This window comes from Stigmatopora nigra, chromosome 3 (genome assembly GCF_051989575.1).
Source record: "Stigmatopora nigra isolate UIUO_SnigA chromosome 3, RoL_Snig_1.1, whole genome shotgun sequence".
NCBI lineage: Eukaryota > Metazoa > Chordata > Actinopteri > Syngnathiformes > Syngnathidae > Stigmatopora > Stigmatopora nigra.
This window is the reverse complement of record NC_135510.1, coordinates 18,494,741-18,518,807: the sequence shown is the minus strand read 5'-3', so window position 1 is coordinate 18,518,807 and position 24,067 is coordinate 18,494,741. Positions and strand designations below refer to the sequence as shown.

General features: G+C 40.3%; 2 protein-coding genes and 21 non-coding genes across 25 annotated transcripts; 10 read left to right on the top strand and 13 right to left on the bottom strand.

Annotated features, from left to right (window-relative positions):
* Positions 1 to 606: 606 nt before the first annotated feature.
* Positions 607 to 18,122, bottom strand: LOC144194248 (uncharacterized). Of its 3 annotated transcripts, XM_077713174.1 has the most exons (10): positions 17,942 to 18,122; positions 15,547 to 15,915; positions 12,935 to 13,054; positions 7,770 to 7,826; positions 5,583 to 5,729; positions 5,365 to 5,523; positions 4,222 to 4,350; positions 3,670 to 4,009; positions 2,450 to 3,137; positions 607 to 1,284 (listed from the first exon to the last, which is right to left on the bottom strand). In XM_077713174.1, the coding sequence occupies exons 1-10, from the start codon at positions 18,054 to 18,056 to the stop codon at positions 1,246 to 1,248; spliced, it is 2,163 nt and encodes a 720-aa protein (XP_077569300.1). In that variant the 5' UTR covers positions 18,057 to 18,122; the 3' UTR covers positions 607 to 1,245. The 3 variants fall into 3 exon arrangements, with proteins under 3 accessions (XP_077569300.1, XP_077569302.1, XP_077569301.1); XM_077713176.1 differs by lacking the exon at positions 4,222 to 4,350; XM_077713175.1 differs by lacking the exon at positions 7,770 to 7,826.
* trnaf-gaa (transfer RNA phenylalanine (anticodon GAA)) lies at positions 8,843 to 8,915 on the top strand. Its single transcript has one exon. It is a non-coding gene; the product is annotated as a tRNA-Phe (tRNA).
* trnaf-gaa (transfer RNA phenylalanine (anticodon GAA)) lies at positions 9,065 to 9,137 on the top strand. The gene has a single exon. It is a non-coding gene; the product is annotated as a tRNA-Phe (tRNA).
* trnaf-gaa (transfer RNA phenylalanine (anticodon GAA)) lies at positions 9,280 to 9,352 on the top strand. The gene has a single exon. It is a non-coding gene; the product is annotated as a tRNA-Phe (tRNA).
* On the top strand, positions 9,502 to 9,574 carry trnaf-gaa (transfer RNA phenylalanine (anticodon GAA)). Its single transcript has one exon. It is a non-coding gene; the product is annotated as a tRNA-Phe (tRNA).
* On the top strand, positions 9,717 to 9,789 carry trnaf-gaa (transfer RNA phenylalanine (anticodon GAA)). Its single transcript has one exon. It is a non-coding gene; the product is annotated as a tRNA-Phe (tRNA).
* Positions 9,939 to 10,011, top strand: trnaf-gaa (transfer RNA phenylalanine (anticodon GAA)). Its single transcript has one exon. It is a non-coding gene; the product is annotated as a tRNA-Phe (tRNA).
* Positions 10,154 to 10,226, top strand: trnaf-gaa (transfer RNA phenylalanine (anticodon GAA)). The gene has a single exon. It is a non-coding gene; the product is annotated as a tRNA-Phe (tRNA).
* On the top strand, positions 10,359 to 10,431 carry trnaf-gaa (transfer RNA phenylalanine (anticodon GAA)). The gene has a single exon. It is a non-coding gene; the product is annotated as a tRNA-Phe (tRNA).
* On the top strand, positions 10,581 to 10,653 carry trnaf-gaa (transfer RNA phenylalanine (anticodon GAA)). Its single transcript has one exon. It is a non-coding gene; the product is annotated as a tRNA-Phe (tRNA).
* Positions 10,784 to 10,856, top strand: trnaf-gaa (transfer RNA phenylalanine (anticodon GAA)). Its single transcript has one exon. It is a non-coding gene; the product is annotated as a tRNA-Phe (tRNA).
* trnaf-gaa (transfer RNA phenylalanine (anticodon GAA)) lies at positions 12,249 to 12,321 on the bottom strand. Its single transcript has one exon. It is a non-coding gene; the product is annotated as a tRNA-Phe (tRNA).
* Positions 12,471 to 12,543, bottom strand: trnaf-gaa (transfer RNA phenylalanine (anticodon GAA)). The gene has a single exon. It is a non-coding gene; the product is annotated as a tRNA-Phe (tRNA).
* trnaf-gaa (transfer RNA phenylalanine (anticodon GAA)) lies at positions 13,650 to 13,722 on the bottom strand. Its single transcript has one exon. It is a non-coding gene; the product is annotated as a tRNA-Phe (tRNA).
* Positions 13,869 to 13,941, bottom strand: trnaf-gaa (transfer RNA phenylalanine (anticodon GAA)). Its single transcript has one exon. It is a non-coding gene; the product is annotated as a tRNA-Phe (tRNA).
* On the bottom strand, positions 14,080 to 14,152 carry trnaf-gaa (transfer RNA phenylalanine (anticodon GAA)). The gene has a single exon. It is a non-coding gene; the product is annotated as a tRNA-Phe (tRNA).
* On the bottom strand, positions 14,541 to 14,613 carry trnaf-gaa (transfer RNA phenylalanine (anticodon GAA)). Its single transcript has one exon. It is a non-coding gene; the product is annotated as a tRNA-Phe (tRNA).
* Positions 14,721 to 14,793, bottom strand: trnaf-gaa (transfer RNA phenylalanine (anticodon GAA)). Its single transcript has one exon. It is a non-coding gene; the product is annotated as a tRNA-Phe (tRNA).
* trnaf-gaa (transfer RNA phenylalanine (anticodon GAA)) lies at positions 14,933 to 15,005 on the bottom strand. Its single transcript has one exon. It is a non-coding gene; the product is annotated as a tRNA-Phe (tRNA).
* Positions 15,160 to 15,232, bottom strand: trnaf-gaa (transfer RNA phenylalanine (anticodon GAA)). The gene has a single exon. It is a non-coding gene; the product is annotated as a tRNA-Phe (tRNA).
* trnaf-gaa (transfer RNA phenylalanine (anticodon GAA)) lies at positions 15,384 to 15,456 on the bottom strand. Its single transcript has one exon. It is a non-coding gene; the product is annotated as a tRNA-Phe (tRNA).
* On the bottom strand, positions 16,158 to 16,230 carry trnaf-gaa (transfer RNA phenylalanine (anticodon GAA)). Its single transcript has one exon. It is a non-coding gene; the product is annotated as a tRNA-Phe (tRNA).
* A 365-nt stretch (positions 18,123 to 18,487) lies between the features above and the next one.
* Positions 18,488 to 23,898, bottom strand: LOC144194388 (cell surface A33 antigen-like). Its single transcript, XM_077713445.1, has 7 exons — positions 23,692 to 23,898; positions 23,217 to 23,383; positions 21,537 to 21,753; positions 21,297 to 21,461; positions 20,295 to 20,411; positions 20,099 to 20,228; positions 18,488 to 19,356 (listed from the first exon to the last, which is right to left on the bottom strand). Exons 1-7 carry the CDS (start codon positions 23,729 to 23,731, stop codon positions 18,879 to 18,881), a joined length of 1,314 nt encoding a protein of 437 aa, XP_077569571.1. The 5' UTR covers positions 23,732 to 23,898; the 3' UTR covers positions 18,488 to 18,878.
* Between the last annotated feature and the right edge of the window lie 169 nt (positions 23,899 to 24,067).

The following is a 24,067-nucleotide window of genomic DNA, read 5'->3' as shown; positions in this document are numbered from 1 at the left end:
GTAGCTCCAGTTTTTTTTGACTACGGGATTAAACAAAGTGCTAATCTAATCTAATTTAATTGTTGAATCGTTCCATATCGGCAGTGTTTGACGAATCAGAGATAAAAATAATCCACAATACTATTTTCATGTTGTTTAATAGCGAATAAAGCTGCCCTTAAACGGAGAGTCAATACATTTCATTAATTAAAAAATGTAGTACAATTAAATCTGGGTCATTTTAGGTGGAAATAAAGTTCATTCCATTTCCATCCCATCATGCACATGGACGGACAGGACTACTATGAAAAAGAAACAACAAAAAAACACAAATAATTTTGTAGTAGTCTCGTTAAGTCAGCTAGCTATCTATTTACGTTATCTTTCATGCTTAATCAATTTGGTTTCCAATATTTTGTTTTGTTTGTGTGCTTGCTTTACTTCCCGTCCTATAAATGTTTTGTCACATCAAAGACCCCCTTTGTGATTTAGTTTTTAGTTCTAGACTTCATTTAATGCTGTATCAAAGACCCCCTTTGCCAGTTAGTTCTTAGCTCGAGTTTGCATTTTAATGTCACATCAAAGACCCCTCTGTCCTTTCGTTTTTAGATCTAGCTTGCATTTAATGCTGTATCAAAGACCCCCTTTGCCAGTTAGTTCTTAGCTCTAACCTGCATTTTAGTGTCATATCAAAGACCCCTTTTTGCCAGTTAGTTCTTAATTCTAGCCTGCATTCTAATGCCACATCAAATACCCCCTTTGCCAGTTAGTTCTTAGTTCTAGCCTGCATTTTAATGTCATATCAAAGACCCCATTTTACCAGATAGTTCTTAGCTCTAGTCTCTATTTTAATGTCATATCAAAGACCCCCTTTGTCAATTAAACTTTGATTAGTTCTCTTAAAATAGATTGTTTGTTGATTCCTGTGGGTTTTAAGGTCAAACAAATGTATAAAGAAATTTAGAAAATACTGTATACTGACATAAGGGGAGGAGCTTAAGTTAGATTTTAAAAAGTGTTTGACCGATTTCATCCAACAGAAATGAATGAATTCATTGCGCTCGAGTATCCGAACTACTTTAGCCTGGTTTCCATTCCTCCTTTAAAGGGAATGAGGGTGAACCCGCCAGGTGGACCGAAGGAGATCCCGCATACGTACGTGAGTCACGGCGAGACATCAGCATCTCTCTCCATCGGAATGTACCAGTTCCAGCCAGTCTTTTAGCAGTTCTCACAACACCGTACATCTCCGCCCCTTTCGGCCAATCACACGACGAGAGAATCGCGGCTGAGGAGCGTCCCCTGCTGAGAAGGAGAATAATGCGAGTCAGTTTATGTGGAAATATTTGATATGTTCTCGGGTTAAGTAACACAAGGTTATTTATAGTAGTGAAGTAGAACTTAGAATCATGGAAAAAACGGGATTACGATTTGAGTTGGAAGTTTGGTGTCCAAGTAAAAGGGATAAAAAGGGACGGTTGGGTATGGAGCAAAAAAATTCTACCTAGTCTTCATTCAGGTAGCATGCGAACCTGACCTGTCAAAGGTAAAATATTTGTGAAAGATTAAGGAGAAGAAGAAGAGAAGCACCTAAGAAAAATGAATAAAAGTTGGAAAAGCAAGCCAATGCTATGCTAGCTAGTACATGTTGAAAGGTCACTAGCAAGTACAGAATAGAAAGGCTAAGGATGTTATGCTAGCTGATAGGAAAAATCTGCAGCTCGTTGTGGGCGTGACTTCAATGCATTAGTGGGCGGGGCAAAGTCAACTAAGAAAGGAAGACTAATTAGGATCTACTTTCATTATTTAGCCTATTTTGTCATGAAAAATAAGACTGAAAAAGTGTCAGTCGTCTTATATTCGGGGTCTAGACATTATACTCATTCACAGCAATAGAGGGCGCCAGATTTCTTTATAGAAAATCCTGAATACTTTGATTCTTAATGCAGTTATTGCAATTCCGAGGATGTTATCATTTTTTTCAGAATAATGTCAATATTTTCTGTATAAAAATGAATTTGGTGTTCAAAACGGGTCGCAAGGGGTGCTGGAGTCGATCCCAGCTGATTCAGGCCAAGGATAGGGGACACCTTGAATAGGTGGCTGGTCAATAGCAGGGCACGAGGAGACAAAAAAAACAATCACAGTCATAACTATAGGCAATTTAGCATACAATTAGCTTAGCATTCATGTTTTTGGAATGTGGGAGGAAACTGGAGTACCCCGAGAAAACCCACACGGGCCTGGCGAGAACATGGAAACTGCACACAGATTCCCAGACCTGGGTTTGAACACAGAACGGATGCTAACGCGCTAACCACTTAGCCTCCCTGTTCAAAAAATCTGAAAAAAGAGGGTCGTCTTATATTCGGGTGAAAAATTTGGTATATAACGCGTTACCCCGTTATTTTGATTGATGGAACCACTGATGTTTGGCGGAATCGAACGCGAGCAAATGTTTGAAACTCACCACTTTACGAGGCTTGTCCCTGGTCTCCCCTCGACGATTGAGTGGCGAAGGGGCGGGCGGTAGCGGCGGGCGAGCGTGTAGCGGCCGCGGCGAAGGTTCGTCGTATTGACTCGGCTCCGCCTCCAAGCGCGGGGCCGGCCAATCGGGCGGTGGCCCGTCGCCGGGCGACTTGCAAGAGCGGCGTCCCGACTCCTCGCTGCTCTTTTTGGAGCTCCCCCTAGAGGGCGCGTCGGAATCGTCCTCTCCGCTGCGGGCACCGCTTTTGACGCCTCGCAACTTGGATTTGCGCTCCAACAGGCTGTTGAGGAACGTCGCGTCGTAGTCTTTTTCTTGAGAGGAAGTCGAGGGCGGACCGGCGGCGACGGGGGGCGGGGAAAGAGAACGCTCCACCCCCCAGGTGCCCCGCCTCTTTTGGGGGGACGCGAGCGGGCTGATGTCGTGGTCATTTTTCATCCGTCTGGGTCGGTCTTCCCGGTCGCTGGCGTCTCCGAGCTCGTCGTCGTAGGGGTGCCGGAGCGGAGCGCGGCGGGTGGAAGGTCGGCCCGAGTCGCGGTGGTCCGGCTCGTCGTCCCTTTTGCGTCCTCTTTGCTTGTAGGTGGCGGCAAACTCTTCCAGCTCGTCCAGCGAGACGGTCCGTTCCGCCGGGTTGTAGCTCTTTCTTTCCAGATGTTCCGATCGAGGGTTCCACCTGGAATGCACGCATATGGACATTTAAAAAAAAATGCTACGCTAACAGCGCTATGCAAATGTTGCTATGCTGACGTCCCTATGCTAAGATCCCTATGCTAAGGCAGCTATGCTAACACCGCTATGTTACCGCCGCTATGCTAACATTGCTATTCTAACGTAGCTATGCTAATGTCGCTATGCTAATGTCGCTACGCTAATGTCGCTATGCTAATGTCACTACGCTAACACTGCTATGCTAACACTGCTATGCTAACACTGCTATGCTAACACTGCTATGCTAACACTTCCATGCTAACACTGCTATGCTAACACTGCTATGCTAACACTGCTATGCTAACACTGCTATGCTAACACTGCTATGCTAACACTGCTATGCTAACACTGCTATACTAACACTGCTATGCTAACAGTGCTATACTAACACTGCTATGCTAACGGCTTCAGAATGTACGACGCTCATTAGCCGGTAAAAATCTATAATTTTAGCTTCTTTACAATGCTAGCCACAAGCTATTAAAGGTCCACAATACCTGGGACGGCTCTCTTCAATGTGGTTCTGTTGCCGAGCGTCGTGAAGGTGTCCGCGAGACTGAGAAGACGGAGGCGCGTCATCACTGTAGCGACGCGGCCGACGGGTTTCCTCCACGTGCCGCCGCGGTTCCGCTTCCACGGGTTCGCGGTATCGCTGCGGCGACGAAGGCCCCGCGTCGCGGAACCGGCGCGGCTCCGGGCTGCGGTCGTCACGGTAACGCCGTTGTTCGGGTGGCTCGTCCGGGATGGGCGGGAGCGCCTTCTTCTGGACGTGGCGGAATGTTTGGCGGAAAGCCGGTTCGCCGTCGTGGAGGGAACTCAGCTCGGACGTGGCGCCGGCTGGAATGGCGAGATATCGAACAACGGGTCATTTAGATGTTTGAGAGTTAGATTAAATGAAGAATTTAGAGATAGAAAGCGTGACGGCTGAAATGCGAAAGGTTAAAAATCATTGGAGTTTTTAGATATTGAACAGAATCAGATCCGGAAAAACATGCAAAGAGTCCATAAGAATATTGAGTCCAAGTCCAAGCGGTTTTTCCCAATCTTACACTTGTGGCTGTTGGATCTGGCCGGGTTGAAGTGAGCCAGTTGGTTCTCTACATATTGCAGGACTCGGAGAGAATCCTGGTCCTGAGATGGGGGCAAGCAGTAGGGAGCTCCTACGGCGTGCATTGGAACTGGACATAAAGACTGGGACCCGTCAGTACCGACCGGTAATCCCTTTTGTCAATTTTTTCCACTAATAATTATCTTGAAAAAAATATATATAATTTTTTTTTAATTCCCAAAAAATTGAATATTCAAGGGACTAGGAGTCCAAAAACTTATACCAGGGCTATCAAAGTGGCGGCCCAAGGGCCAAATCTGGTCCGCCGCATTATTTTGTGCGACCCGAGAAAGTCAATGATGAGTGTCAATTTTCTGTTTTAGGATTAAATTAAAATGAAGAGTAAAGATGTATTTTACATTTCCTGATTTTTTTGCCCCTTTTAAATCAATAATTGTCATTTTTTTTATCCACTTTTTCTGTGTTCAAAATAATTTTGTAAAATCTAAAAATACATTTTAAAAAAGCTAAAGTAAACATTGTTTCAGATCTATAAAAACTGAATATTCAGGGATTTTAATCCAGTTCTTTTAATCCACTTACTTAAAAAAATCTAAATATTATTGTAATTTTGCATCATCTTTTCTGTTCAAAAATCATATTGTAAAATGTAAAAATATTATTTTTTAAATCTAAAATAAACATTGTTTTATATCTATAAAAAACTGAATATTTAGGGATTTTAATCCAGTTCTTTTAATCCATTTTTTAAAAAAAATCAGAATATTATTGTAATTTTTAAATATTTTTTTTCTTCTGTTTTTAGTTCAAAAATAATTTTGTAAAATCTAAAAATATATTTTAAAAAAGCTCAAATAAACATTGTTTTAGATCTATAAAAAAACGTATATTCAGGGCTTTTAATCCAATTCTTTAAATCCATTTACATTAAAAAAACATCTAAATATTATATCTAAAATGAAAATCAAGTTGACGTTAAAGCGACCCACAAACCAACCCTTGCTCTACATTAACCACGGTATTCGAGGGATTACCATACTTCAATTCCCGTCCCGTATCAATGCCTCTTTCCGATACTGGTTACAAAACTAGTACTAAAACCGGTTATCAAAACTTACTGTACCTGCCGTGAGAATACTCGTGTCCGACGTGGGGAGGGAGGACATCTTTTCCACCAGGGAAGGGGGCGCAATGGGGACCATAGCCGGGACGCCGGTGACAAAGTATGGCGGGTACGGAAGTGGGGTCGTCCCCGTGGTGATCCCCTTCCCGGCCTCGTACACTGGCGAAAAGGAAAAATGTTTACGTGTACTGCAAGGGCTTTGGGTTTGTAGTACTCACGATGTTTTGGGCAGCAACAGGTTTCCGGGCAGCAGCAACAACGCACATAGCAGCAACAGGAGTGTGGACAACACTGACACCAACACACGCCCACCAGAAGGAGGAATAAGACGCTGCCCAGGGCTACGGCACCCACGAAAAGCCATTCTAGAAGAAGAAAAACAAAAAAAGAGGGTTATTTAGGGATATGTAGGCAGCATCGTGTCTTTTTCAATGGTTTGGAATTGGGTAAAATAAAAGGTAGAGGTTATGACATGATTATTTTGGGCGCGGGGGAGTTTGGAAGCTATATACAGTGGTACTTCGAGAAATGAGCTTAATTTGTTCCGGGATTGAGCTCGTATGTCGATTTACTTGTAACTCAAATCAACGTCTCCCATAGAAATGAACTAAAAACTAATTAATTTGTTACAAAACTCTGAAGAACACCCAAAATGGGATGTTGGATTAGAAAAACATTTTTATTTGTTCTAATTCGCCATCTATTGACAAAGTAATGAATAACTAGTGGTTTAATAGTACTAAAATGTGTTTGATTGTACTAAATAAGACTGATTTTTTTGCATGGCAACGCGCTCGTAACATAACATAAAAAAAAATTATGAACTTGGATTACGATGCAGACACACTCAAAAATAAGTAGAATTTAACCTTACACTAAAATTAATTATATTGTTTATTATATTATTTCCAGAATCGAACATTTCGTAAGTAGAAAGTGTACTTTATATGTAAATTCTCTCATTTCTTCCACAGTCCTCACAAAACTACCATCAAAACCCTTTAAAATTGTTCAAAGTGTCCCAATTTTGAATAAAAAATGTTAGTAAAAAAACAAAAATGAGAGAAAATGATAAGGAAACAATTTATTAACGTCTTAAAATAAATAAAGCATATAAAAAATGTGCCAAGTGCTGCTGTAATAGTTCGCTTCCACGGTATTACTCAAATAGTTTGGGAGTACTACTGATTTGCTGATGACTAAACGTTGAAGATAAGCTCAACTAACGTCTCTGGAGACAAAACAGGAAGGAAGGAGCCAACAGATAAGAACATTCTAACCAAATAAATGAAAATATGGGCCAACAACATTTTTAAAAGCACACACGTACCGTGAGGAAACCTGATTTAGCTCCAGGAAGGAAAGGAATAGCTCCCATAAATCCGTTTGTAATGGCAGCTCGTTAACAAACATGGCCACACACACTTGTAAGATAAGATTCCGTTTGACCCAAACATTCGACGTTAAAGCATGAATTAGACGACAAAATATTCAGCGCAATATTCAAGCCATATAAACAAAAATCCTAGCTTTGGAAATTAGAGTCCATCCCCAAAATATAAATCTACTAAAATTGTAATAGAAGTATTTTTATTTACAAAAGAAATTGGTTCCAGAACTCGTTTCGTAGCTTGAAAATTTCGTAAGTAGAGGTGTACTTTATATTTAAAAACCTCAAAAATGTGCATAGGTGGAAGCTGTGTGAATCAAAGAGTCGTTTGAGTGAATCAAGAGTTGTTTGAGTGATTCAAAGAGTTGTTAGAGTGAATCAAAGAGTTGTTTGATTGAATCAAAGTTATTTGATTTAATCAAAGAGTCATTTGAATGAACCAAAGAGTCATTGATTGATTCAAAGAGTCGTTTGAATGAATCAAAGAGTCGTTTGAGTTATTCAAAGAGTCATTTGATTAATCAATGAGTCGTTTGATTGAATCAAAGAGTCGTTTGAATGAATCAAAGAGTTATTTGATTGAATCAAAGAGTCGTTTGAATGAATCAAAGAGTCATTGAGTGATTCAAAGAGTCGTTTGAATGAATCAAAGAGTCGTTTGAGTTATTCAAAGAGTCATTTGATTAATCAATGAGTCGTTTGATTGAATCAAAGAGTCGTTTGAATGAATCAAAGAGTTATTTGATTGAATCAAAGAGTCGTTTGAATGAATCAAAGAGTCATTGAGTGATTCAAAGAGTCGTTTGAATGAATCAAAGAGTCGTTTGAGTTATTCAAAGAGTCGTTTGATTGAATCAATGAGTCGTTTGATTGAATCAATGAGTCGTTTGAATGAATCAGAGAGTCGTCGAGTGATTCAAAGAGTCGTTTGCTCAGCAAATCCAAGCAGAATTTGCGGGTGAGTTAGTGTGAATTAGTAGGAAAGGAAGCAGGTGAGAAGCGGAGATGCCCCTACCTGGCATCATCTTCAATTCAAAGCCAGGAAGCAGATCTTCAGGCAGCCCTGACAACCCTGGCGAGAGACAGATGACAGGAAAGAGATTGGGCGCCAGGCAAAAGGGAATTTCGCAGAAAAGAAAGTTATTGTTGCAGCTGCATGCAAAATTTTGTGTATGTACGTACGCTTTTACCCCTTTTGGGTTGAAAATAAAAACAGCCGGTGTATTAGATTGCATCCCATTATACAGGTGTAAATTACACAGAAATAGGAAAGTAGTGAAAGACAATCAGCATGCTGCATGCATTCTACTCCTTTCAAAATGGTGGAAAGAGCCACAAAGCAGATCCAGATTTAAAATGGCGCTCAGCAAACAAGTGGTTTTGAATGGAAACGTGTTTGCATGGAGCTACAAATGTGTACCTTACTGGATCCTTTTGGGAGATTCTTGGCTGCCATTGGAAACAAACACCAAAATCGAGTCGTACCTCTACTTACGAATGGCTCTCGGTGACACATTTTCAGGTTACAAAATAAGTGCTACTCTACTTACAAAAGAAAAAAAATTAATTAACCAATTAATTTCGCAAGTAGAGGTATGACTGTAGCTAAAAAGTGTCACAATCCAGCTATTGTATGTGGCTTTTCTGTGCAACTGTGTGGTGAAATAATCCCGAGATTATTTACCAGTCAAGCCATTTGCTTCTAAAACAAAGAAAGCTGTGACGGTTGGTGAGAGGGCCCATGGAAACTCAAGCGACTCCCATTACACTAATGTTACACTAAGGCCAGTTTGTGTTGTCAGTTGTACTGTTAAAGATAAGTTATGATGGGATATCGGGCCCGGTGCCTCGGGCGTTTGGTTGCCGGGTAAATGGTGAGAGAGAGTTTACTGTTGAAACTAGCTCTCAAAATTATATTCATGAGAGAGTTTAATATCTAAGTACTGTTTAATATTTAAGTACTGTTTAATATCTAAGTACTGTTGAATGTCTAAGTACTGTTGAAAACAGTAGATATTTAGAAATTGAGCTCTTTCTCATGAATATTATTTTGAGAGATAGTTTTGACAATTTGAATTCTGCAAGAGAGCCGAAATAGCTCAGTTGGGAGAGCGTTAGACTGAAGATCTAAAGGTCCCTTGTTCGATCCCGGGTTTCGTCAATGAAATGGAGGATCCCCAATGGGTGTGTTTTGGGGTTTCGGCTTTGCGGTGTACTGATAGTAATTGGTATTCTGATATGAAGTCATTTTACAAATGAACCAGAAATAGATATTATGGATTTTTAATAGTTTTGGGTTCATGTAACACAGCCGAAATAGCTCAGTTGGGAGAGCGTTAGACTGAAGATCTAGAGGTCCCTGGTTCGATCCCGGGTTTCGGCAACCAGGTGGAAGACCTATCATTTGGGTTTTGGCATTGTGCTTTATTGATAGCAACTGAAAGCCTTATATTGTGAAATTGTTGTTCAGAGGTACCAGAAATAGACCATTTGGATGTATTATAGTTTTTTATTTCTGCAAGAGTGCCGAAATAGCTCAGTTGGGAGAGCGTTAGACTGAAGATCTAAAGGTCCCTTGTTCGATCCCGGGTTTCGTCAATGAAATGGAGGATCCCCAATGGGTGTGTTTTGGGGTTTCGGCTTTGCGGTGTACTGATAGTAATTGGTATTCTGATATGAAGTCATTTTACAAATGAACCAGAAATAGATATTATGGATTTTTAATAGTTTTGGGTTCATGTAACACAGCCGAAATAGCTCAGTTGGGAGAGCGTTAGACTGAAGATCTAGAGGTCCCTGGTTCGATCCCGGGTTTCGGCAACCAGGTGGAAGACCTATCATTTGGGTTTTGGCATTGTGCTTTATTGATAGCAACTGAAAGCCTTATATTGTGAAATTGTTGTTCAGAGGTACCAGAAATAGACCATTTGGATGTATTATAGTTTTTTATTTCTGCAAGAGTGCCGAAATAGCTCAGTTGGGAGAGCGTTAGACTGAAGATCTAAAGGTCCCTTGTTCGATCCCGGGTTTCGTCAATGAAATGGAGGATCCCCAATGGGTGTGTTTTGGGGTTTCGGCTTTGCGGTGTACTGATAGTAATTGGTATTCTGATATGAAGTCATTTTACAAATGAACCAGAAATAGATATTATGGATTTTTAATAGTTTTGGGTTCATGTAACACAGCCGAAATAGCTCAGTTGGGAGAGCGTTAGACTGAAGATCTAGAGGTCCCTGGTTCGATCCCGGGTTTCGGCAACCAGGTGGAAGACCTATCATTTGGGTTTTGGCATTGTGCTTTATTGATAGCAACTGAAAGCCTTATATTGTGAAATTGTTGTTCAGAGGTACCAGAAATAGACCATTTGGATGTATTATAGTTTTTTATTTCTGCAAGAGTGCCGAAATAGCTCAGTTGGGAGAGCGTTAGACTGAAGATCTAAAGGTCCCTGGTTCGATCCCGGGTTTCGGCAAACAGGTGGAAGACCTATCATTTGGGTTTTGGCATTGTGCTTTTTTCATAGTACCTGAAACTCTGACATCATGAAATCATTTTTACACAGGAACCAGAAATAGACATGGATCTTTACTGATTTTAAAACACAGCCGAAATAGCTCAGTTGGGAGAGCGTTAGACTGAAGATCTGAAGGTCCCTGGTTTGATCCCGGGTTTCAGCAATATGATGGAGCACCTCCAATGAGTATATTTATTTATTTCAGCGTTGTGTTTTATTGATAGTAATTGAGATTCTGATATGAAGTCATTTTACAAATGAACCAGAAATAGACATTTAGGATTTTTAATAGTTTTTTGGTCTTGTAAGAGAGCCGAAATAGCTCAGTTGGGACAGCGTTAGACTGAAGATCTAAAGGTCCCTGGTTCGATCCCGGGTTTCGGCACCACGATGGAGGACCTCCAATGAGTAAATTTTGAGTTTCTCTAACTTAAAGTCTGATATCACGAAATACTTTTACAGAGGTACCAGAAATAGACATTTTGGATCTTCACTAGTTTGAGTAATGTAAGAGGGCCGAAATAGCTCAGTTGGGAGAGCGTTAGACTGAAGATCTAAAGGTCCCTGGTTCGATCCCGGGTTTCGGCACAGCCCTGAATAATACTTCGGTTTTTGATATTGTGGTTTATTGATAGTAACTGAGATTCTGATATGAAGTCATTTAACAAATGAACCACTTCTAGCCCGCAGGCTGCATCTTTGACAAATATGTTTAGCTATCGCGCAGTTATTTATGGCTTCTGCAGTGAACACATTCAATCCCCCCTTGTCAGAAAGACAAAAGGTGCAAGCCCGGAGTCGACTGTTGCCGGGTAACGCTCAGAAATGTACATAAATGTCACCGTAAAGTGCGCCAAACTACGCGTGAGGCAACTACATGCACGCTGAACCAAAGATTGGCAAAATACAGAAAGGCGCAAGTTTGAAAAGCGAAGAATTTTGTTGTTGTTGACCTTGTTTTTAAGGATTCTTTAAAAATGCAACACATTAATTCCTATTTCAATTCATTTTCATGACTTATTTAGTTTGTATTTTAATATTATTAAGATTGCAATGTTATAAACGGAAGCTAGAATGAAATAGTGGAGCAAGTCGCCCCACGGTATTCCATGTAAATACTCCTGCTCATTATAAATCATCTTATTAACGAGGTTCTATTGTTCTCCTGGTGATGAATAGGTCAACTTATGAATGTCATGTTATGCAACAGACTTTTTATGGGGGACAAAGACGAGACGAGAGGACACTTCATCTTAAACTGGTGGCAAACTATCGTGTGACCAGATCTACAAAATTAACTTTTTTAATAACTTGAACATTTTGTAAGTAGAGGTGTACTTTATATGTAAATTCTCTATTTGGTTCCACAGTCTTCACACAACTAGCAATTAAACCCTTTAAAATGGGTTTAAGTGTCCCAATTTTGTATAAAAGTTGTGAGGAAACACAGAAATGAGAGAAAATGATAAGGAAATTATTTATTAATGTTGACCTTTAGATATTCAGTCTAACGCTCTCCCAACTGAGCTATTTCGGCTCTTTTACATGAACCAAAAACTGTTAAAAATCCAAATGGTCTATATCTGGTTCCTTTGTAAAATGACTTCATATCAGAATCTCAATTACTACCAATAAAACACAATGGCGAAACCCAATTATACTCATTTAGGGCGATTTCACGATATAAGACTTTCAGTTACTATCAATTAACCCCAATGGCGCAATCCAAAAGTACTCATTGGAAATCCTCAATCATACTGCCGAAACCCGGGTTCGTACCAGGGACCTTTAGATCTTCAACTTAACGCTCTCCCAACTGAGCTATTTCAGCTATTTTACATGAACCCAAAACTATTAAAAATCCATAATATCTATTTCTGGTTCATTTGTAAAATGACTTCATATCAGAATACCAATTACTATCAGTACACCGCAAAGCCGAAACCCCAAAACACACCCATTGGGGATCCTCCATTTCATTGCCGAAACCCGGGATCGAACCAGGGACCTTTAGATCTTCAGTCTAACGCTCTCCCAACTGAGCTATTTCGGCTCTCTTACATAAGTAGAGAACTATTACAAATCAAAAATGTCTATTTCTGGTTCATTTGTAAAATGACTTCATATCAGAATATCAATTACTATCAATACACCACAAAGCCGAAACCCCAAAAAATAACCACTGGGGATCCCCCATCAGAGTGCCGAAACCCGGGATCGAACCAGGGACCTTTAGATCTTCAGTCTAACGCTCTCCCAACTGAGCTATTTCGGCTCTCTTGTGAAGTTCAAATTGTCAAAACTATCTTTCAAAATGATATTCATGAGAAAGAGCTCAATATCTAAAAATCTACTGTTTTCAACAGTACTTGGATATTAAACAGTACTTCGATATTAAACTCTCTCTCTTGAATATAATTTTGAGAGCTGGTTTCAACAGTAAACTCTCTGTCACCATTTACCCGGCAACCAAACGTCCGAGGCACCATACATGACTATATAAACATAGCGCGTCAGCAAGCAATGTACCCAGACAGTCAAGCTGTCAGCGTCTTACAACGAAAATTTAACTTTTAATCGCTTATTAAGGAAAATTGCAATCATTAATAAGGGGAGCAATTGGCCGAGATTGACAGCTATGGGATTAAGAAGAATGGGATTCTTACCCAGAACCAGAAGCTCCACCGATGCCTCGTTTTGTCCCACTACGTCGTCGGCTATGATGACTTTGCAGGTGTACACCCCGCTATCCCCCCATCGGACCTGGGAGATGCGTAGATCTGCTTCTGTAAAAAAATAATAATAATAATTGGCATTAAACATAGAATCTATGTTATGCTATCACAAGTATGCTTAACATTCAAAGAGTGTGTTTTGGTTTTTTGGCCAGAGAACAATGTGAGGCAACTGAATCCATTGTAGGTGAAACAGACATAAAAACAGCAGACAGGAAACAGGTCGGATTGTTGATTTCCTCTTCCTGTTTCGAGAGGAAGCAGGCGGATTTTTAAAATGGGTTTGCATCTTTAAGTCAGATCTAAAGATGGCCAAGTGATGTGTTTAGGAATTATTATGGTTCTTAAAATTTCATCAAAAGTGTATTTATATTTTTATTTCTTATTTGATGAATATTTTAGGACTGCAGGGGGTTGAGGTTTGTTCAAAAGTGGATTTTAAGTGTCAGACTAAATAAAGCCAGGTTGGTCTAAGTGCCTGTCAGAACCAGGTTTGAACCAGAAATCATTAAATCATTAGTTTAATGTCCTCCCAGCTGGGATATTTTGGCTGAAAGACCAATGTCAAATCAAGAAAAAATGTAAAATGTCATTTTCTGGTTGTTTAAAATGGAAATCAAATATTAAAATTCATCTGACATTGGACTGCCGAAACCCGGGATCGAACCAGGGACCTTTAGATCTTCAGTCTAACGCTCTCCCAACTGAGCTATTTCGGCTCTCTTATATGAAAAAAAACTATAATAAATACAAAAGGTTTATTTCTAGTTTATTTGTAAAAATGACTTCATATCAGAATCTCAATTACTATCAATGCGCCACAATGCCAAGTCCCAACAAACTGATAGGAGGCCCTACATCATAGTGCCGAAACCCGGGATCGAACCAGGGACCTTTAGATCTTCAGTCTAACGCTCTCCCAACTGAGCTATTTCGGCTCTCTTACATAAATAAAAAAAATATTAAAAATCCAATATGTCTATTTCTGGTTCATTCGTAAAACAACTTTATCAGAATCTCAATTACTATCAGTAAACCACAATGCCAAAACCCAAATAATTGGTCTTCCACCAGTTTGCCGAAACCCGGGATTGAACCAGGGACCTTTAGATCTTCAGTCTAACGCTCTCCCAACTGAGCTATTTCGGCTCTCTTACCCACTGAAAAAACTATGATACATCCAAAATGGGTACTTCTGAAAAATGATTTCACGATGTCAGACTTCTTACTATCAATAAAGTACAATGCCAAAACCCAAAAATACCCATTGGGGGCCTTCCATCTTAGTGCCGAAACACGGGATTGAAACCAGGGACCGTTGGATCTTCAGTCTCATGCTCTCCCAACTGAGGTATTTTGGCTCTCTAACACAAATAAAAAACTATAATACATCTAGATTAGCTCCTTTACATAATCAAAACTAGTACAAATCCAAAACGTCTATTTCTGGTTCATTTGTAAAATGACCTTATCAGAATCTCAATTAATATCAATAAACCACAATGACAAAACCCAAATTATTGGTCTTCCACCTGTTTGCCAAAACCCGGGATCGAACCAGGGACCTTTAGATGTTCAGTCTAACGCTCTCCCAACTGAGCTATTTCGGCGCCCTTGCGGTCACAAAAAAACTATGATACGTCCAAAAGGTCAGGTACTATCAAAAAAGCACAAAGCCAAAACCCCAAAAATACCCATTGCAGATCCTCCATCAAACTGCCGAAACCCGGGATCGAACCAGGGACCTTTATATCTTCAGTCTAACGCTCTCCCAACTGAGCTATTTTGGCTGTTTCATGTGAATCAAAAACTATTGAAAATCCAAAATATCTATTTCTGGTTCCCCTGTCAAATGACTTAATATCAGAACCTCAATTAATATCAATAAACCACAATGCCAAAACCCAAATAATTGGTCTTCCACCTGTTTGCCGAAACCCGGGATCGAACCAGGGACCTTTAGATCTTCAGTCTAACGCTCTCCCAACTGAGCTATTTCGGCACGCTTGCAGTAACAAAAAACTATGATACGTCCAAAAGGTCTATTTCTGGTACCTCTGAAAAATGACTTCACAATATCAGACTTTCAGGCACTATCAAAAAAAAGCACAAAGCCAAAACCCCCAAAAGTCCCCAATGCAGATCCTCCATTGAACTGCCGAAACCCGGGATCGAACCAGGGACCTTTAGATCTTCAGTCTAACGCTCTCCCAACTGAGCTATTTCGGCTCTCTTATGTGATCAAAAAACTATAATACAGCCAAAAGGTCTATTTCTGGTACCTCTGAAAAATGACTTCACAATATAAGACTTTCAGGTACTATCAAAAAAGCACAAAGCCAAAACCCCAAAAATACCCATTGGGGATCCTCCACCGGATTGCCGAAACCCGGGATCGAACCAGGGACCTTTAGATCTTCAGTCTAACGCTCTCCCAACTGAGCTATTTCGGCTTGTTTACAGGGCCAAAAAATAACCAAAGTAACCACAATAGCCATGAGGACACCATTTTTGACACTGCAAAATGAAAGATAATTTCTTACTGTTGATGACGGACACGTCTCGATCCTTGTAGTACTCCGACAGCGTGACGGAAGATCCCGAAACGGAGGCCACGGTTCGCACCGTGCGCCCGCTGTCCGAGCAGTCCAGGTAAGCGGCTTTCTTCCCGTCGGGGTGAGCGATCCCCGGGAGCCCCGCCCCTCCCGAGCCGGCGCTCAGGCTCTGGGAGAAGCCGAAGGAATCCCGTGTGCGGTCCCGGCAGTACGACTTGTACACCCACTGCACGATGGGGGTTTGGGTGGAGACGCTGTTGAAGTTGCAGGGTAACACCACCGGTTGAAACAGCACGGCGTACTTCTTCTCGTCTCGGACCAACACGTGGACTCCGCAACATGGCGGCGGGAGGAGACCTGCGGGTGCAAGAAAAACGGCCCAGTTGAGTCATGTTCTACTAGTATGATGACTACTATTGTATGTTGAATACTTATATATGTTGACTACTTGTGTATGTTGACACCTTATGTATGTAGACTACTTGTCTATGTTGACTACTTATCTATGTTGGCTACTTCATGATATCAGACTTTCAGTTACTATCAATAAAACACAATGCAAAAAACCTACTACAGTGATAGGGGATCTTCCATTGCAGTGCCGAAACCCGGGATTGAACCAGGGACCTTTAGATCTTCAGTCTAACGCTCTCCCAACTGAGCTATTTTGGCGCTCTTACAGAATCAAAAAACTATAATACATCTATGTTGACTTCTTATCTATGTTGACTACTTATTTTTAGTGAATACTTATCTATGTTGACTACTTTTTTTGTTGACTACCTATTTTTTGTTGAATACTTATTTTTTGTTGAATACTTATTTTTTGTTGAATACTTATGTATGTTGTCTACTTGTCTATGTTGACTTCTTATCTATGTCGACTACTTATTTTTGTTGATTACTTATTTTTTGTTGACTACTTATTTTTTGTTGACCACTTATTTTTTGTTGACTACTTATTTTTATTGACTACTTATCTATGTTGACTACCTATGTTCTGTTGACTACTTATCGATGTTGACTACTTATTTATGTTGACTACTTATTTATGTTTCCTACTTATCTATGTTGACTACTTATTTTTGTTGACTACTTATCTATGTTGACTAATCTATATTGACTACTTATCTATGTTTACTACTTATTTAATTTTGAGTACTTATTTATTTTGACTCCTTTTTATGTTGACTATGTATCTATGTTGTTATTAATTATTTGTGAACTTCACAGTGAAGTAAGCTTTTCTTCTATGCATCAAATGAGCCTAGTCCTTGGCACCGATTAGCTCAAGCACCCCCCACATTTTTTCCACATGCAAACCAATCAAAACTTGACGGACAGCACTCTCCCTTAGAGCTATCCCCTGACTTGGTCTCCTTGGCAACTGTTAGTACTCTGTCCAGTGATCCCAGACTATAAAAATCAAGCGTACAAAAGAAGTACATTGGAGCTTAAGATTCCAGTAACAAGACTTGACATTGTTTTACTGTGAAAGGTGACAGTACTACGAACATCCCTGACGACAGCCTCGCATTTTATACTTGCTGAAATCATCTTGTACGACATTTTTTAACGTTTAAGCATGTTATTTTGCAACAAAAGGGAGTACTTGTTCTTCCCGGATCAAGGAGCGTCTCGGGGAACCCACGCTTTATTACTTTTTTAGAACTAAATCCCCCCCCTGGAGATAACATATAAACAGAAGGAAGGTTATGGGGGGGTTCCTGTTGGAATAATAGAAGAGGGTGTGGTATTACTGTTGCATTCTTTGAAAAAAAATGTATTATAGATACAGGTAGGGACATAAATGTTAACATTTTAGCAGTTTTAGCAGTTCTAGTGAGAATGTCTAAAGCTACTTACTACAAATAGTTATGAATTAGTATTTTCTTACTTTTAAAGAGTTAATATAAATGTTATTCTCTTTTTTTCGAATGAATACCCTGAAAAAATATGGATGACGTAGCAAAAAAAATACGGTAGCAAAATAGTAGTAGCTATATTTCTTTGAAGTTTAGGTTCTGGTCTTGCTAGTACAAAACCACCATATATATTACATTGTGAATGTTTTATTAGCAGGTTATTAAAATAAATACCTGGTTAAAAGCGACTAAACTTTATTTTAATCAACAATCCTCTATTCGAATTATTCACCCATGACTAAGCAAGTTGCTGTTCATTAAAAACGTTTTTTTTGACGCATTCGACTTAACTTTCAATTGACCGAACTCGGAAAAAAGCAAAAATAAATAATTCTAGTAGGATTTTGACCAGAAGAATTTGAGTAAAAATAGTTATTTGACGAGTTAGTGCATTAAGTTGTTTAAAAGTATACGCGAACACTTGGCGAAATGAACCTGCTCTTTTCTTGTCTACCTACCTGCCAGAAAAGCCACTGAAATCCACCATTTCGGCATGAAAAACATCTTCCAGGCGCTAGAAGTGAATTTGACTTCGTCCATGTTGATATTTCTCAGTATTCTCTTTCGTTTCATCCTGAAATGGACTATAATTTGATGTTTCACGCTCGAACGTCGCTTTCTGAACTCAAATGAGGCAAGTAACGGTACACAGTGATTAAAAGTCATCTCAAGATTTGTACTATGTCCGTAGAAGATTTTCACAATAAGAGCACCGCGAACACGCTCCCGGTCACTGACTTGTTTTCAAGGTAAAATTTAAAATTAATGCCGCTACAAATAGTCCAAAAATGCAGCAGAAAAATCTATAATTCAACTAGTTAACATTTAGAACGTTTGTGGAATGTTCTAATTCTCTTAATTTTGGTGTTGTATTCTTTAATGCTTTAGTTGGGGTACCTTGCTTTATAATGAAGTACTGCCCTCTGCTGGCTAAAGCTCAGTAGACAACGTTTAAAAGTCGTTAATAAATGTAGAATAAACTTGTGTTGTTGACAAATTTGACAAAATGTTTATTCGTAAAATACAACATGAAGCTAACGGTGTTATAAAAACAAAAACTTGTATAATTGTACAAAAAATGTTTTTGTTCTTATGTGTTAGCTATTTTTTTTAAAAGCTAGCCATTCTGGCTATTGACAGGATAGCTAAGCTAGCAAAACAAACAAAAAAAGTATCATAACGCAAAAGTTTCTTCAAATCGAAAGCTATCCGTTTGTTATTGTTTATTTTTTATTCTTTTATTTCATTTCTGACACCAAAATTGAATCTAACTTTGCTAATTGACCAGATTCCATCTTCTGAGCTAGCTTGCGCGCAGTTTCTACTGTACACAAAAGAGCATTTTTTCGGCTATAAACCAAATATTGAGGCTGGAAATCAATAATTTTGGTTGTCTCACTCATCTCTTCCGTGTGGCGACCTCTCCCGATCGTCGTAAGGTTCGTCGTAGCGGTCGTCTTCGCGGTAGCGCTCGCTGCCTCTCTCATTTTCATCACCGTAGCGATCTCCGTGCTTATCCCGTGAATAGTCGCCATGCCGGTCGTCGTAGTCGCGGCGCCGGTCGTCGTAGTCGCGGCGTCGGTCGTCGTAGTCCTTGCGTCGATCGGCGTAGTCGCCGCGCCGGTTATCGTGGTCGCTACGTCGGTCGTCGTAGTCGCTACGTCGGTCGTCGTAATCGCTACGCCGGTCGTCGTAGTCGCTGCGCCGATCGTCGCGGTCGCTACGTCGCCCGTCGGGATCCCTGCGGGGGCTTTCATCGCGTCGTTCTTCGTAGCGGTCTCGAAGGGGGGCCCTGACGCTGGACTCGTCGTCGTCGTCGATGCGTCTATCGGCCGAGCTGAGGGGTCCGGTTTTGTCCGTGGCTTTGTCGGGCCTGTGGAATGCAACAAAACGTTCATTCCTTCATTTTGTCAAGTACTTAACCTTCTGGTTGGGAGAGAGGAGAGTATAGTAATACCTTGAAATACAAGCTTCATGCGTTTCGGGATCGAGCTCGTTTGTCAAATGATTTTTTCATATAAAATAATGAATCCGTTCTCAACCCCTGTCTCGTATCTCAAGGCAAAAATGTGCTTGGAAATTTCCTTATGTCTCAAATTTCTTGTATGCTCGTATCTCAAGGCAGAAAATGTGCTTGGAATTTTCCTCGTATCTCAAATGTCTGGTATGCTCCTATCTCAAATGAGTCTCCTATTTCAAGGGTAAAAATGTGCTTACAATTTTCCTCATATCTCAAATGTGTCGTATGCTCCTAACTCAAGGTAAAAATGTGCTCAGAATATTCCTCGTATCTAAAATGTCTTGTATGCTCGTATCTCAAGGAAAAAATGTGCTTGGAATTTTCCTCGTATCTCAAATGTCCCGTATGCTCCTATCTCAAATGTGTCTCGTATCTCAGGGGAAAAAAATGTGCCGGAAATTCCTCTTATCTCAAATTTGTCACCATGTATGCTCCTATCTCAAGGCAAAAAATGTGCTGGGAATTTTCCTCATATCTCAAGGTTCTCCTTTGCTCCTCACGAGTCAGTTTTCTGGAATGCTGGTATCTCAAGGCAAAAAAAATGTGTTGGGGCACTCGTATGTCAAGGCATGACTGTATAATCCAAAACGTTTACCCCATTTCATATTGTTGGTCGTCCTCTTTCTTCTTGCGGCAACAGCAGCAGTAGATGACGACGGCCAGGATGATCAAGGCGGCCACCACACCGGCAATGATTCCCGCTGTGGCGCCGACGTTCATGGACGCTAGGCGGGACGCAAAAGACACGTTTGACGGAGAGCGCTTGAAAAGAAAGTGGGAGAATGTCTCACGTGGCATGACGGCCAGGGTGATGTTGCAGCTGGCGGAGCGGATTTTGTTGCTGGAGGTGCAGTTGTAGTAGCCGGATGTCTCCCGGGTGATGTTGAACAAAGACAGGATCCCGCCCTCTGACCACACAAAATGCCAGTAAAGTTACCTCCACGTTAATGGAAAAAACGCCCACTAGGGTCACCCCAATTAGAACTACCGTCCGTATTTTCACACATACAAAACGCACACCTCAGTGTGATAGGGCACCATCTCATTTGCGGGTGTTTCCTGTTTTTTGTCAATACACCCTTGGGCACCTCATCCGAAAATGTGCTAGGGTAGCGTATATTATGCTAGCCGCAAGCTTAACTATGTTATGCTAGCCACTAGCATACCTATGAAATGCTATCCATTAGCATACCTATTTTATGCTATCTTCTAGTGTACCTGTTATGCTTGTCACTAGCAAACTTATGATATGCTATACATTAGCATACCTATGATATGCTATCCATTAGCTTACCTATGTTATGCTATCCTTTAGAGTACCCAAGTTATGCTAGCATATGTTATGATAGCCGCTAGCATATATTGTGCTATCCACTAGCATATGTAATGCTATCTGCTAGCGTATGTTATGCTATCTGCTACCGTATGTTATGCTATCCAATAGTGTTTGTTATGCTATCCACTAGCGTATGTTAGGGTATCTGCAAGCATATTTTATGCTATCAGCTAGCGTACCTATGTTATGCTATCCGCTAGCGTATGTTATGCTGTCTGCTAGCGTATGTTATGCTACCCGCTAGCGTATGTTATGCTACCCGCTAGTGTATGTTATTCTACCCGCTAGGGTATGTTATTCTACCCGCTAGCGTATGTTATGCTATCCGCTAGCATATGTTATGCTAGATGCTAGCGTATGTTAGGCTTGGCATTAGCGTATCTTTTAAAGACAGCACGAGCAAAACTAAGTCACTAAATAATGCTTTATTACTAAGAAGTACAATGAAGAAACTCACGGCTGGTGGTCCTGGGATCTTTGACGTGGGGCGTCCTCTGGGTGCTGAGACTGGTCCACTCGTACCTGGGGGTGGGCGAGCCCTCCTCCGAGTGGCAGGTCAGGTTGATGTTTTGCCCGTATTGGGCCTTCCCTTGGATTGCACAGACGGGGGTGGACGGAGCCACTGAAAAGAAAGACCACCTTTAGCGGGTACGCTAACGGACGCTCCGTCCAGTCCAGTCCAAAAACTTTTACCTACCGAGGACCACCAAGCGGGTGGAGCCAAACAGCGTCCCCTCCGTGTCTCCGGGTATCTGGACGCGGCACTCAAAGTTTTTGTTGTCCGCCAGGGTGACGGAGCGGATTTTTAGGTTAGCCTTTCCCGTGGACAGCGTCACGTCGATGGACACTTTGCCCTTGTAGTCTTCTCGGACGTCCAGCAGGGCGTCGGACGAGTAATACGTGGCGATGACTTTCTGTTCAAATTTTAAAAAAATATTAATATAGATTCCTTTTGTAGTAAGTAACAAACTATAGGTCACATCGTGCATTTATTTATCGATGACTCATCTGTTTCTTTCCTTGTTATTTGCGCTACTTATATATATTCTGACTACTTATTATGTTGACTACATATTTATTGATTATTTATTTGTCTGTTTTTGTTGTTTATTATTGCACACTTTTCTACTTATTTATGTTGTCACTACCTATTATGTTGACTACTTATCTATGAATTATTTGTTGTTGTTATTTGCACCTTTCCCTGCTTATTTATGTTGTTACAACTTATGTTGATTACTCATTTATTAATTATTATTTGTTGTTGTTGTTGTTATGTGTGCACTTTCCTACTTATGTCGTCACTACTTATTATGTTGACTACGTATTTATTGATTATCTAATGTATTTGTTGTTGTTATTTGCGCACTTTACTACTTACTTATGTTGTCACTACTTATTATGTTGAGTACTTATATATTGATTATTTTGTTGTTGTTGTTGTTATTTGTGCACTTTCCTACTTATTTATGTTGTCACTATTATGTTGACTACTTATTTATTTATCATTAGTTATTGATTATGTATCTGTTTGTTGTTATATGTGCACTTTCCTACTTACTTATATTGACTTAGTTATTTATCTGTTTGTTTGTTGTTGTTATTTGCACTCTTCCCTAGTTACTTATGTTGACTACTTATTTATTGATTATTTTAGATGTTATTTGCCCACTTAGTTATTAAATTGACTACTTACTTATTATTTTGTTGATGTTGTTTTTATTTGTGCACTTTCATACTTATTTATGTTGTCACTGTTATTATGTTGACTACTTATTTATTTATCATTAGTCATTTGCAAACTTCCCTACATAGTTATTATGTTGACTACTTATGTATTGATTATTTTTGTTGTTGTTATTTGAGCAGATGATTACTTACTTATTATGTTGACTACTTATTTATTATTTTGTATATCTTGTTGTTATTTGCACACTTCCCTACTTACTTATGTTGTAACTACTTACTAATGTTGACTACTTATTTATTTGTCTGTTTTTTTGTTGTTATTTACACACTTCCTACTTATTTATGTTGTCACTACTTATGATGTTGACTACTTATTAATCTCATCTCATCTTATTTTTCTGAACTGCTTTATCCTCATTAGGGTTACGGGGGGTGCTAGAGCCTATCCCAGCTGAATTTGGTGGTGGACCAATCACAGGATAGGTCTCTAGACGAACAACCAATCACAGTCATACCAATGGGCAATTTAAAGTGTCCAATCAGCCTAGCATGCATCTTTTTTGGAATGTGGGAGGAAAGCGGAGTACCCGGAGAAAACCCACACAGGCCTGAACATAGATTTAAAGCCATTCGGGCTATTTAAGTCACAAAATAACATTTTTATCCGAATTTTGGTGTAAAAGCAAACCTCATCGGCATTGGCTTCCAGTCCTTCCACGGACCACGTGATGATAACCCGCGGCGGATTGCTGAAGATGGATTGAAAAGTACAGGGCAAGGTGGCGTTGTCACCCCTGGCGAACTCGTACTCGTCCTTCGGGATTGTCACTGTTAGGGAGTCGACACCCAGCACCACTGGAAACGCGACACACACAAAAAAAAATGGTGAAACTGAGAGCGCGGACACAAAATGGCTGTTTCCCGATTGGGTGGCAATGTGGCCTAGTGTTGGGCGTCGCCCCCATCTGGTCCAACATTGAAACTTCAAACTGAGACCAAAAAAAAAATGCTTAAATGAATCGAATTTGAATCAAGACAAGTGGAAAATGATTGGTCTCGTTGCCAATCGCTTTTATGTGGGAGATCACCCTTTGAAAACGGGTGTGGCCCAGGGATAGGGAGAAAAAAATGGAGAAAAATTAGAAGGATTTAGCGTAACTTACCAAAAGAGAGAAGAACTAATCTGAAAATTCGGGTTTCCATAGTCCGGATTTGGAACTGGACCGGCGTGTCCTGGTCTCGTTGAAATTTACGTCCAAAACGGTTGTCGGGTACCTGCTGAATGTTTCTCCGTGGGATGGACGGCTCATTCCGGCCAATCACGGTCGTTCTGGAGCTCAATCGGTGTAGTTTTGGCTCCGCCCACTGGAGGTTTCTTAGGTCGTTTATGGCTTCGTTTTTGACGACTTTGGCTTGTAAATAAAGTTTTAATCATTTTGAATGGTGTGTGTTTTTATTTTGAAGTGATGTGTTGGATTTAAAAAAAGTAGGAATGTCACTAAATTCAAGTTAGCGTGAAGAATGTGGGGCATGTTCGAA

Coding starts and splice junctions, on each gene's coding strand:
- LOC144194248 (XM_077713174.1), bottom strand. CDS start 18,056: ATGAAACGAAAGAGAATACTGAGAAATATCAACATGGACGAAGTCAAA. Junction 13,055..15,546: donor AGACGTGTCCGTCATCAACA/GTAAGAAATTAT, acceptor ATTTTTTTACAG/AAGCAGATCTACGCATCTCC. Junction 4,010..4,221: donor CAGATCCAACAGCCACAAGT/GTAAGATTGGGA, acceptor TCGCCATTCCAG/CCGGCGCCACGTCCGAGCTG.
- LOC144194388 (XM_077713445.1), bottom strand. CDS start 23,731: ATGGAAACCCGAATTTTCAGATTAGTTCTTCTCTCTTTTG. Junction 21,462..21,536: donor CACCCGCTTGGTGGTCCTCG/GTAGGTAAAAGT, acceptor CTTTCTTTTCAG/TGGCTCCGTCCACCCCCGTC. Junction 20,229..20,294: donor CACCCTGGCCGTCATGCCAC/GTGAGACATTCT, acceptor CGTCCCGCCTAG/CGTCCATGAACGTCGGCGCC.